This window comes from Lethenteron reissneri, chromosome 26 (genome assembly GCF_015708825.2).
Source record: "Lethenteron reissneri isolate LAM-NWPU_2019-01 chromosome 26, ASM1570882v1, whole genome shotgun sequence".
NCBI classification, from domain to species: domain Eukaryota; kingdom Metazoa; phylum Chordata; class Hyperoartia; order Petromyzontiformes; family Petromyzontidae; genus Lethenteron; species Lethenteron reissneri.
Genome location: NC_083804.1, coordinates 15,564,707 through 15,577,697, shown reverse-complemented (window position 1 = coordinate 15,577,697; position 12,991 = coordinate 15,564,707). Strand labels below are relative to the sequence as shown.

The 12,991-nt window shown below is 49.1% G+C and overlaps 2 protein-coding genes across 9 annotated transcripts in view; both read left to right on the top strand.

Annotated features, from left to right (window-relative positions):
* LOC133347990 (epsin-1-like) overlaps nt 1-1,820 on the top strand; it is a 29,512-nt gene extending 27,692 nt beyond the window's left edge. For all 4 annotated transcript variants that reach the window (XM_061560770.1, XM_061560773.1, XM_061560772.1 and 1 more), the window contains one exon: nt 150-1,820. In XM_061560770.1, the coding sequence (XP_061416754.1) occupies nt 150-436 (287 nt within the window). In that variant the 3' untranslated portion in view covers nt 437-1,820. The remainder of the gene's footprint in view (nt 1-149) is intronic.
* A 6,246-nt stretch (nt 1,821-8,066) lies between these two features.
* Nucleotides 8,067-12,991, top strand: part of LOC133348012 (probable endonuclease 4) — a 10,574-nt gene continuing 5,649 nt past the window's right edge. For 2 of the 5 annotated variants that reach the window (XR_009755761.1, XM_061560820.1), the window contains exons 1-4: nt 8,067-8,248; nt 9,705-10,087; nt 11,364-11,688; nt 12,355-12,564. Coding sequence is in view for 4 of the 5 variants with exons in the window: in XM_061560820.1 (XP_061416804.1) it covers nt 9,713-10,087; nt 11,364-11,688; nt 12,355-12,564 (910 nt within the window). In the remaining variant the exon portion in view is untranslated. The other 3 variants (XM_061560824.1, XM_061560823.1, XM_061560822.1) reach the window with 3 other exon arrangements.

Here is a 12,991-nt window from a genome sequence, read left to right as displayed (position 1 = left end):
AAATAATTTTTCCCATATTCACGAACTGACCCACGCCAGAGGAATATAAAATTGCCACCGCTGGTATGGTGAAGCCGGCTGAATCGGCAGTCATGGCTGCCGGTGCTGGAATTTGTTCTAACGGTGAGCCCGCCTGTCTTGCTCCACAGACGCGTGCCAGGGGTCGCAGCCGACCAACCCCTTCCAGGTGATGAACCACTTCACGGACGGGTCCGTCCCCCACTACACCGACGGGCATGGCCCCCACTTCGCCGAGGCACCCGGCGCCCCCTTCTCCAATGGCCTCGTGATGGCACCTGCCCCTGCGCTGGCCACTTCGGTCGGCTTCTCAGCCGCCGGCGGCCCCTTCGGGGATTTCTCTTCAGGGCCACCCGCACAGCACCTAATGGTGGCGCCCACTCAGCCAAAATTCACCACCAACCCCTTCCTCATGTGAGGGCCCACGGTGCCCATGGATTGACTTGCGCGGCGGCTCGAAGGGATTTCGGTTTCGTCGTTTCTGTTTGGTGGGGTGAAGGAGGCGGGGAAGGGAAGCTGTGTTTGGGCAAATGAGGGACTCGGAGGAGAATGGGCCATCTTGTGAGATGCAAAGCATCCAGGTGCGGGAGGGAGGGAGCTCGTATTTTGTGCTGCAGCTCATGTTTCAGCTCGTGACCGACTCATTGTCCGGCTTGCTCTCCCCAGCTTAAGAGAGGCTCTCTGTCCAGGCCACACTCTGGGTCGTGCTCCCATTTTCTGCTCTTGCTCGTGCTCCCATTTTCATGACCAGTCCATACTCCGGCTCTTACTCTGGCTAATATGACCAGCTCATTATGTGGCTCGTGACTAGTTCAGGTTTGAACTGCACGCCAGCACATGCTGTAACTTGTGCGCCAAGGCGGTGACCGGCTCATGGTCTGTCTCATTAAATAGGATCATGCTCAGGGCACTTTGATAGCCCATGCCGTGGTCCATGCTGTGGCTTATGCTATGGCCCTGCTGTGGCTCATGCCGTTTCTTATTCCGTGGCCCATGCTGTGGCCCATGCAATTCCTGATGCTGTGGCCAATCCTGTGGCCCATGCTGTGGCTCATTCAGTTTCTGATGCTATGGCTCGTCTGGGCCGTGCGGTATCTCGCACTTCCGGCTATTGCCCTGGTTTGCGCTGGGGCCCGCGCCGACACGCGGTGTCGCCGTTATGAGTGAGCAATGCCAGTGGCCCCCGTGCCAACTGCGTTGGTGACTCGTGAAGAAGGAGGAGGGATGTGGGCACGTGAGTGCATTGCGCTCACCGTGCACCCTCGCCCATTTTGTAACGCAGCATCAATGAAAAATAAGATATTTATGATTTAAAAAATGTAAGGGAATGTATTGGAAAAAAATATTATTTGCAAAGTAGTGTAATCTTTATACATTTTTGGGCTAGTGGCTTTGAAATCCTGTAGCAATTTCGTTCCAGATGAGATATAACAATAATAATTAACATCGGGTCATAATGACCGTGTGCCATCACTATGCGACATTAATTATAGTATTAAAGTACTTTATTCTAGTATTGAAGGAGTAAAATTTGTGAGTATGTAAACTGTCGTACGTCTTGCACTTAACTGGAACCAATGTGAAGCTGTAGATCGGGCAGCTAGGGAGAAGGGATGTGGGGGGGGGGCGCGGTGTGCCCTGGAGTTCGGCAGGGGGTTCGTAACACCGTGACCCCTGGGCATGTGGCAGTGTTGTGCTGTTACCACTTTAATTATTTGAGGACACACATTGCCATTGAACACTGAACACTGACCGCGACATTCAGCATTAAACTTAGTGAAAAATAAAGCAGGTAGATCTGACTCCTCCGCTGTCCTTGTGAAATGTTTCTTGAAATTCGTCGTCTATCCAGCAAGGAAAGCTAATGGTAACCAGAACCTCCCAGATACACAGATTAACGAATGTAAGGGACTGCATTGGTTGTGGTGTACAAACAAAGCACAGCCCACCACATTCGTTCAACTAAGCAATCACTTCGGGGCCTAAGTAACTCAAGAGGCCCTGGATTCAGGAATAAGAAGAGCAGGGGTGCAGCAACTATCAGCTATAATTCAAATCCAAGTAAATATTAAAGTGAATGAACATTAAACAGGAAAATAAATCTCTCATCCCCATTGTGCATTGCTCTTCTCTCGTCTCGTTCCATTTTTGCCCCTTTTTCGACATCTCATATCACTCCTCTCACTAGCTCGTTCATCTGTCTCACTACATATCTCTGTCTCATGTTTATATCTGTCAACTCACTCCCTTCTGTCTCATCTCTCTATCTCTATCACTACATCTCTTGTCTATATCTGGCAGGAGCCAGCATAACCAAGTGCTGATGACGATAAATGTCAACTTTTCATAAATTGGTGTCGTTTTATCGACAAAAAATGGATGTTGGACTGGCTTCCCCCAATTCAAGACTGAATTCACAACATTTATATTGCCATCACAAGATCTCCCTTGATAGCACTGGGCACCGCCCATATAAATTCCCCATTCCTATGACAGTGATGTACAGGGCCCCTGTTACGTCACTGTGTGGCCTGACTTTTTACGGCATGAAGTCCGGCGTTTCGCTCCACGTCCTGAAGAAGCTCCCAGCGTATGGGGCGAAACGTCGAACATCACACCGAACAACAATGATACATCCTGGAAACACATCGGAGAGCTGCACAAGTGCATGAACCTACGCAGCAGCATTCTTTTCAACATTGGTCTTGCGGACAAACTGCAGTATGACCACGATCCATTGCAGAGAGGGCATCTTGCTCTGCCGCTGAAGCTTTTTAATTTCCTCGTGGTGCACACACAAGTGGGAAGTTTATTAGCTGGAGAGAAATGACCTTTTGATCGACTGACCCTGCAGGTCAATATCTTCCAAGAACTAACATTTTCCATTATGTACCGTTGCACAATTTACGATTGAAAAATGCTGGCTTTCAAGGTCTGTTGGTGTAAAGGGTCATTTCTGCCTTTAAACGCCAAAAATGCTGTTTTGCTGCATTGGCACAATTTGTGGGAAACGGCAGCGATTTTTACGTTGAATTGGTAAACCCGGTAAGTTCTAAGTACAGGCCACATCACCCGTGATATTGATTGGTCTCGGCGCGAGAGGAAATCGGGCTAGGGCAGGGGTCGGCAAACAATAGCATGAGCCCATTCGTTGGGGAAAATTCGGAAAGCGAAAAAAAACCCTTTATATTTCAAGAGCCGCAATGCATAATAAATAACGTCACGAAGCAGTGCTTAAAAGAGCCGCATTATGGCTCCGTAGCCTTGGGTGGGGCGCCGCAGTGGCGAGATGTTAACTACCTCGCCTGGTGTGCAGGAAGTCGTGGGTTCGATCCTGACACCTGCTGTATATTTGGAGTTTGCGTGTTCTCCCCGTGGTCACGTGGATTTTTCTCTTTGAGTCCTCCGGCGTGGTCCTCTATATTTAGAAACGTGCATTTAGAGTGTTAGGCTGCTTTCCATTTCCACATCAGCCACTTCGTTGAGCTATCATGTGGTCAGGTCGTTTCTAAATGGGCCTTACCTGCTAAAAAAAATGTTTTTACGTGGTTGCCGACGCCTGTTGCTAGGGGCTTAGTTGCTAAAGTAAGGGCTGAGATAAGAGACCTATTGACTAGAGTGGCGCTTTGTCGCCGGTGTACCGCGGCATTTTCGAATTTATCAACAACAAGCACATAGACATAGACTCAAACGTAAAACAATGGGACACGCAAACAACGGACTGTTAAACGATTAACAGATGAAATAAATGAAATAACGCAGACATCAACATAAAACTATTCAATAGACACACAGACATTGTAATGAACACAGTGACCGTACATACAGAGATGAAAATAAATCCATGACATAGACGAACAGACGTCCATCCTAACAATTACCAATTAAACAGCCGTCATTGGCAACACAGTGGCGGTGATGTCTACACAGCGCTTGTGCCAGGCTAGGTGCACTTTGAGGACTCATCGAGTCGTTTCGAAGGCTCACGGGACAGACCCCAGGTGCCATGGGTTGACTGAGATAACTAAATCCCGAGCCTCAACGCGTCTTGCGGCTCTTACTTGAGTTGCGACGAAGCCTGGGGAACACGCAGCGCTCAAGGGGAGAGGCGACACAGGCGACTGTGGAAATTCCACACCTCCATGACGGCACCAAGTCCGCCCAAAGCGGCGTATCACTTGAGAAAGAGACGCGCACAACATCGTTCTCCACGATCAATCCACTGCTGGATGAAAAGTCCCACCGATGATTTGGTTCGAAGATCCAGCAAGATGATAATTGGTTTAACCTCTTTTTTTCTGGCAACAAAACAGGTGTTAACATACTCTTTGGTTCTTTCGGTAAAGTCACGTAGATAGAAAAATAAAAGATCACGACGTTTCGATCGCAACACAAGCAACCGTCATCAGGTGAGACAATCACAGCAGGGAAACTGCTGACTTCAAATTCAGAGAGGTGTTAAGATACTCTTTGGGTCTTTCGGTAAAGTCACGTAGATAGAAAAATAATAGATCACGACGTTTCGATCGCAACACAAGCAACCGTCATCAGGTGAGACAATCACAGCAGGGAAACTGCTGACTTCAAATCCAGAGAGGTGTTAAGATACTCTTTGGGTCTTTCGGTAAAGTCACGTAGATAGAAAAATAATAGATCACGACGTTTAGATCGCAACACAAGCAACCGTCATCAGGTGAGACAATCACAGCAGGGAAACTGCTGACTTCAAATCCAGAGAGGTGTTAAGATACTCTTTGGGTCTTTCGGTAAAGTCACGTAGATAGAAAAATAATAGATCACGACGTTTAGATCGCAACACAGGCAATCATCTTCGCTCGGAGGTTCGGAGAGCCGTGAGAATCTGCAAGGATGGGTGGTGGTCGCGGGTTGCTGAGGAGATGGAGTCTGCCTCAATGGCCCGCGATCACAAATCGCTCTTTAATTCCATTTTTAAAAAAGTAACCTGCAGCGCCACACCTATTACCATCATTAGGGGAAAAAACAGTGATCCAATCTCAGACCCCCAGGAACAGGTTTGCAGATTTGCTGATCATGTATGAGGACCTGGGGGAGGGGAAATCCCTCAGCCTGGAAAACAACGTGGGACACAGTGGGGATGACCCTGCCGAGGCTGCGGTGCCTCAAATATTGGAGGAAGTCGCCCTCTGTGAGTGGCTGCCTGAGGTGCCATCTGTTGAAGTACTGAAGGCGATCCAGAGTCTTGAGACCAGGAAAGGCATCGGGCAGAGATGATCTCCCAAGCGAAATGCTGAGGGAGGGTGGCTTTTGTGCACCGACTGCCCTACATGACATCATAACAACAGTCTGGACCACAGGACGGGTTCCGCAGGATTGGAAGGATGCCCTGGTGGTCCCCCTCTTTAAGAAGGGGGACCGCACAGACTGTAACAATTATAGGGGCATCTCACTCCTCAAGGTCCTGGCAAGGATTATTCAACATCGCCTTGCCAGGCACGCTGAGGAGAGGCTTGCGGAGCCCCAATGCGGTTTCAGGAAAGGGCGGTCCTGCACAGATGCCATATTTTCTGTCCGTCCTGCTACAGCAGAGATGTCAGGAATTCCAACAAGACCAACATCTCTGCTTTATTGACCTGGTCAAGTCCTATGATACCATCAGTAGGCCTGGGCTCTGAGTTGTTCTTCGTGCTTTCGGAGTCCCTGACCCTCTGCTCACGATCATTAAGGACATTCATGATGGTGAGTGGGCCCAGGTAAAACTACGTGGCCGGGAGTCGGAGCCATTCTCTGTATACCTTGGGGTGCGACAGGGATGTCCTCTAGCTACCACATTATTTAACATCTATTCCGGCTACGTAATTCGTGACGCCTTCAATAGCTGTACCGAAGGAATTTCCATCTGGTCCAGTTACAATGGGAGGCTGATCCATGCATGGGTGTGCGGTCAAGGGATGGCTCCCTATTGGTCAACCACGTTATGTATTCCGATGATCTGGTCATTGCTGCTCACTCAGAGGAGGAGTTGGAGGCGCTGCTGCTGAACCTGGAGCTTGCCACTAAGAGGTGGGGCCTTACCATCAGCCCCACCAAAACTAAGCACCTGCCTGGGTATTTTGTACCATCGGACACTCCACTCCCACAACTCCCAATCGGTGATGGGGCAGTAGTGGAGAGAGTGGAGAGTTTCCCATACCTGGGCAGTGTGCTCATGACCGGCTCCGGTTTGATAGCAGAGGTCTCACTCCGAGTCAGTCGAGCGGCAATATCTTTTCATCGGTTGCGTAACGCTGTGTGGAAGCTACCTGGTCTGTCGCTCCGCACGAAGCTTCAGGTCTCCTCGGCCACAGTCATTCCCTCCCTTCTCTACGCTTAATGGAACATCATCTCCGGTTAGAAACATTTAGGCTGGAATGATGTGGTACAGGAGGACGTGGAGCTGAGTGGACTTGCCGATGACTGGCACCAGCGGTGTCAAGATCGGCCTCTGTGGAGGAGGCTCGTGAAGGACGCTGCTACTGGGCAGTTGGAGGCAGTCGCCCTCCAACAACAACGGAGGGCGGAGGAGCGACGCTCACAACAACGAGCGGAGCGCCGGGTGGCTAAAGCACAGCAAGTTGGCACAGTAGGGGGCACAGGTGGTGCATCAGCCAGTCATCTCGGTCATCTCGGTCAGTCGACCCGTGGCACCTGCTGGGTCTGCCCCGTGACCTATCAGCGGGCGTTCGATACTTCACGTGACCTCAAGGTGCACATGGCCTGGCACAAGCGTCGTGGTGACGTCACCGCCACTTAGTGGCGAATTGCGGTTGATGGTGAGAGTGATGGTGAGTGATGTTGTTGGTGAGTGATGTTGATGGTGAGTGATGTTGATGGTGAGTGATGTTGGTGAGTGATGTTGATGGTGAGTGATGTTGTTGAGTGATGTTGATGGCCGTGTTGATGGTGAGTGATGTTGATGGTGAGAGTGATGGTGAGTGATGTTGATGGTGAGTGATGTTGTTGGTCAGTGATGTTGATGGTGAGTGATGTTGATGGTGAGTAATGTTGTTGGTGAGTGATGTTGATGGTGAGTGATGTTGTTGGTGAGTGATGTTGATGATGAGTGATGTTGATGGTGAGTGATGTTGATGATGAGTGATGTTGTTGGTGAGTGATGTTGATGGCCGTGTTGATGGTGAGTGATGTTGATGGTGAGAGTGATGGTGAGTGATGTTGATGGTGAGTGATGTTGATGGTGAGTGATGTTGATGGTGAGTGATGTTGATGGTGAGTGATATTGTTGGTGAGTGATGTTGATGGTGAGTGATGTTGATGGTGAGTGATGTTGTTGGTGAGTGATGTTGATGGCCGTGTTGATGGTGAGTGATGTTGTTGGTGAGTGATGTTGATGGTGAGTGATGTTGATGGTGAGTGATGTTGATGGCCGTGTTGATGGTGAGTGATGTTGATGGCCGTGTTGATGGTGAGTGATGGTGAGTGATGTTGTTGGTGAGTGATGTTGATGTTGAGTGATGTTGATGGTGAGTGATGTTGATGGCCGTGTTGATGGTGAGTGATGGTGAGTGATGTTGTTGGTGAGTGATGTTGATGGTGAGTGATGTTGATGGTGAGTGATGTTGATGGTGAGTGATGTTGATGGCCGTGTTGATGGTGAGTGATGTTGATGGTGAGTGATGTTGTTGGTGAGTGATGTTGATGGTGAGTGATGTTGATGGTGAGTGATGTTGATGGTGAGTGATGTTGTTGGTGAGTGATGTTGATGGTGAGTGATGTTGATGGTGAGTGATGTTGATGGTGAGTGATGTTGATGGCCGTGTTGATGGTGAGTGATGTTGATGGTGAGTGATGTTGTTGGTGAGTGATGTTGTTGGTGAGTGGTGTTGATGGCCATGTTGATGGTGAGTGATGTTGATGGCCGTGTTGATGGTGAGTGATGTTGATGGTGAGTGATGTTGATGGTGAGTGATGTTGATGGTGAGTGATGTTGATGGTGAGTGATGTTGATGGTGAGTGATGTTGATGGTGAGTGATGTTGATGGTGAGTGATTTTCTTTGACGTTACAAGCAGTCCACGAAGCCGTGGTCACAGAGCGCCACCCCGCGGCCTCATTACACCAAGACAATGCCGGTTGTTCCGGATCATTATTGAGGCTCGTGTTGTTATTAGACTCGTAACATAATTACGAGTTAATTACGCGATAGTGTGTCTCGTGTTTCAAGATGAACAGGGACGATTGAGGGACTTCGGCCGGTAAGGGACGACAACCCGCAAACATCGACGCGTTTCCTCTCGTTCATCGGCTAAATGTACCCCCACCCCCCTTCGCAATCGCAGCAATCGATTAATCGCCGTGGTTGTCGTGATTATTAGCATCGATTGTCATTACGGAGGGGGTGTCGCCTGAGGGCCTGGGGCTTATTCGTCACCCGCGGCCTTCCCCTCACCCATCGCCGCTGTTGTTTATGTTTCGGTTTTTTTAGCTTTTACTTTCACTTTCGCAGCTGCTACTACTGCTGCATAAGAATAAAACGTTGTTGGTGCTACTTTGCTATTTTTGCTGTTGTGTGATTAAAGTTGCATTTGCAATTTGGCGGGAAGTGCGACTCGAAGCTCTTTGACCCCCCGCTACGGGAGGCCTCGCTGTGGGGACCGACCTAGGCCCAGTTTCTTCTAAACAACAACAATCTGTACAGTGTCCACTTCCCACCGCTTTAAATGATAAACTTGAGGGAAACTTCCACCTAAGGTGTCTTAAATTGTTATTTTTTTATTATTATTTTCGAACAATGCAAACAATTGCCGAAGTCTTTACGACCCGACTGCAGTAGTTTTCGCGTTGAACTTCTTTCGCACCGTACGTAAGCTAATCGGGAGAATGGCGACAAACTAAAGCAGACGAAGTCATTTCATTAATTAGCGCCGCTTGTTCATGATAACGTGAAGGGGTGTGGGGTGGCATCTCCTCTAACGCAGTGGTTATTTGTTGTTCCAAGGTAAATCATCGAACACACAAATTAAGCCACCAACATCACTCACCATCAACATCACTCGCCATCAAGTTGCAACTTAATTGGTTTCGTCAAACCCCTATGTATTTGTTAACATTATTAGATTGGTACTCTTGGTTCTTTCGGTAAAGTCACGTAGAAGGGAAATAATAAAATAATGAAAATTTTAAAAAATTCTCACGACGTTTCGGCCACAACCCAAGTAGCCGTCCTCTTTCCGACAGCTCTGTTCTTCACCTGAGGACGGCTGCTTGAGTTGTGACCGAAACGTCGTGAGAATTTTTATTGTTTTATTTTCATTATTTTATTATTTCCCTTCTACGTGACTTTACCGAAAGAACCAATAATATGGATCCCTGCAGTCACGAAAGCTTTAAATCGTAAATTATTACATTGGCTTAACGATTGAGAACCAAAGGGGGGGGGGGGGGTGCAAGGTTGCAGTGAAGGTTTAAAGGACCACTGCTCCAACGTGAGGTGGTTTTGTGTCGCCACTGACATTGTCTCTCACCACCCAGCGGAGGCTCTGTCTCAAGCATTGACCGTCTCTGAACGTTGTGAGGTGGTGGAGGCGGAGAATCTTAGTCAACCAGAAGAGGTGACCCGGCTCTTCTGGTAAATGTGGGGATTTGGTGGTGGTGGTGGTGGGGGGGTGCCATGGATGGACCCTGACTGCCATGCAATCGGTTACTTTGCAGAGACCGCGATGCCGAGAGGCGTGAAGAGGCCCTCACGACGGGGACGAGGAGGGCTGGGCCTCGGGAGAGACGGCGACGACGAGGAGGAGGAGGAGGGGACCCAGGTGGTAAGGAAGACCGGGAGGTCCAAACAGCCACGTGGGGGAGATGACGACGAGGCGAAGGAGGTGAGCAAGACTCGTGGCTTCAAGGAGTCTGGAGGAAGTGGTGGTGACGAGGTGAAGGAGGCTCGTGGGTCCAAGGAGCCTGGAGGTGACGAGGCGAAGAGGACGAGGGAACCTCGGCGCCGACCCCCCGTGGTGCCTGAACCCTCCCAGACCCCCGACGAAGCGGGGACCCGAGTCCCCTCGGCGAGGTCTTCATCACGCCGCCGCCACGCACCGGTGAGGTCCGGGCCCCCTCCACACGTAGCGCCGTCTCTCCGAGCGGGGAGACCTCTTCGCTCAACTGCGCGAACTAGTTTTAGTGATCGAAAACGACGTGGCCACGCATTGATCCGTGATTTTGGTCTTGCGCATGCATTACTCGCATGTCTGTTGTGTTGTACTGTACTGAATCTATGAGAAGGGACTGTTATCTGCATTTTCCTTGCTACCTATAGTTAAGTCATTAGCACGTTATTGATAAAACCTTGTTTAACCATAACCTGAACTGTTCTGAGATGTCCTCCTGCACCTCCGATTAGCACGGTTGCCTATGTACTGTGCGATAGAAGTTTAACTTACATTCGATACATTTTCATAATTCGGGGTCTCTAATTCGATTATTGTTGTTCCATTGCAGTGAATTGGAACCTTCCAGTGGCTGAGATTGAACCAATTCCAACATTTAAGGATCTAAAATAATCAATCTTCGCACAATTGATGAACAGTATCATCGTGAACTCAAGCAAAAAATTGAATTGACTAATCGGTGTATCTTTACTCTTTGGTTCTTTCGGTAAAGTCACGTAGGTAGAATTTTTTTAAATATTTTCTACCTACGTGACTTTACCGAAAGAACCAAAGAGTATGGATTCCTGCAGTCACGAAAGCTTCAAATCAAGATTGATGTATCTTTACTTACATGCCTGGTGGGTAAGTCAATGGTCGGGGGGGGGAGGCGGACAGAAGATGATGTCGGGTGAGAGGACATCACCTCAGGTCTGAGACTTCCCCTGGCAGTTTTGTCAGTAGGAGAGTGTGGCTGCAGACTATGTATGTTTCTGTTCCGCCGTTTCAAAATAAAACGTGATTTTTTTTGACAGTTCATGTAAAGTCAAAGAGTTAATATTATTGAGATTAGCGCGGTTGGCTATGTACGATGCGAAAGAAGTTCATCATACTTACGCACAAACAGGTCGGGTGTCGTGAGAAGGTATTCATCATTAGACAACATTTTCAGAGAAAACACAGCGAGGAATGTTTCATCATCACCACAGTGACCAAATAATGCTGCTGGATTTCCAGTAGGAAGTGGCAGAAATTCACTTACATAAAAAAATAACCACAATTCATCCTAAATTGCACATCACAGGAGACTGTGCTCTGACAGCCATTATGGGCCACCCAGCCATCTTCCTGCTTTAATTGTGTTATATCCGTGTTAGAATAAACACAACAGTTGCTTCCTACACGTAGTTAGCATCTGAAGTGGGCTCTGATTTATGGTGTGGCCTAGGTACAGAACAAGCCGGACAAGGATAAGGAGGTGGAGGGGACATCCAGTGAAGAGATGACTGAAATGAGGAAGAGTGATGGAAGAAAACGTCGGGGGACTAATAAGGAGGACACGGTGACTCCAAAGAGGCCTCGCAAGCGTGGGGCACATGACCCAGTGGAGGCTCTGGCCAAGGGCCTGGGCAGGAAGACCGCGAAAACAGAGACCGGCAGTCCATCTCAACCCAAAGCCGACGTCTCTGTGGTTCCAATGCTTAGAGCAAGCGGCGGAAACTCAGCCGGGAGAGGAAGCCACAAGTTTGTTGGTGGTCACATGTCCATTTCAGGTGTGGCACTGGGATGTCTTGAGTCGGGTTGAACGGATATGTAAATTTGATTCCCTCAAGTACCCATTCGTGTCTAGATTTTTCCGCACTGATGTTGTTTGCACCATAAATTCTTGTCCTTGGTTTTTTTTTAACCAAGGTCTCATTTACAAGGAGCACTATTGTCTCAGCGGGGTGTCACATGGTTGTATAGTTTATTGATTAACTTTGTTTTATCATCACTGGCTCTCACCCAGGTTAAATAAAGTACACGGAACTGAAAACTCATGCCTTGTTAACCCTACCTTGGCCACAGTTGTTTACAAAAGTGATTGTTAATTGCACCCTTTGGAACAAATACTGCACTTGCAGCCATACTTCAGTGGTGTTATGTGTGCAGGCAATTCCACGGCAACGGGGCCCATGAGCCGGAGAGGCCCAGGGGGGGTGGGGGGCGAATTGCAAGGAGACCCAATTTAATTCTGTGCACCAGGGCCCATGCCAACCACACTACGCAACTGCCATATTCGAATGATCAATGATTGTGCTGATCAAAACGACATCAAATAACATTACAAGGGCACGTCAGCCCAGTTATTTTTAATTGTGCGGCAATATGGGGGGGGGGGGGGGGGGGGTTAACGACAGGATAATAAATGCTGCTTCCCGTTGCACCGCGTGTCCGAGGCGGTCTGTGGAAGGCCGTGGAGGAGAGTGCTCAGCTGGGCGCCCGAGCCTTCGGCCTCTTCCTGACGTCGCAGCGGACGTGGCACACGAAACCGCTCGACCCGTGCGACGCCCAGCGCTTCAGGGAGACGTGCAAGCAGCTCGGATTCACGCCGGACCACATCGTCCCGCATGGATCCTACTTGCTCAACTGCGGCTCCCCCAGCACAGGTGCCCCAGTTATCGCCGTCGTCATAATCCCAGATGCCGGATCAATTTATATGCGTGTCTTTGCATGTGCTTGGGAATCAGTGGTGCAGTGTTTGCGCTGTGATCCTGGGTTTGACTCCTGACCATGAGTCATATTACCAGATAATACGAGTGGCATGCAGTGTCTGAACCTGTCCTGGACGACATCTCAATTTATACGTAGTGCACAAACATATTAACATCGGAGGTGCGTATGATTTTCTACGCAGCATACCCGAGTGCATTGTGCCAGCCGTAATTTGTGCTCACTCGCAGCCCTTCATCTGCGTAAGACAGAGGTCGCAAACGGGTTTTGGTTCCTTACCCGTACCTGTACCCGGCCGCACCAGGGTCGCAAATGGGTACCCTACCCGAAATGAGTGACAAACGGTTACTCACCAGTGACTCA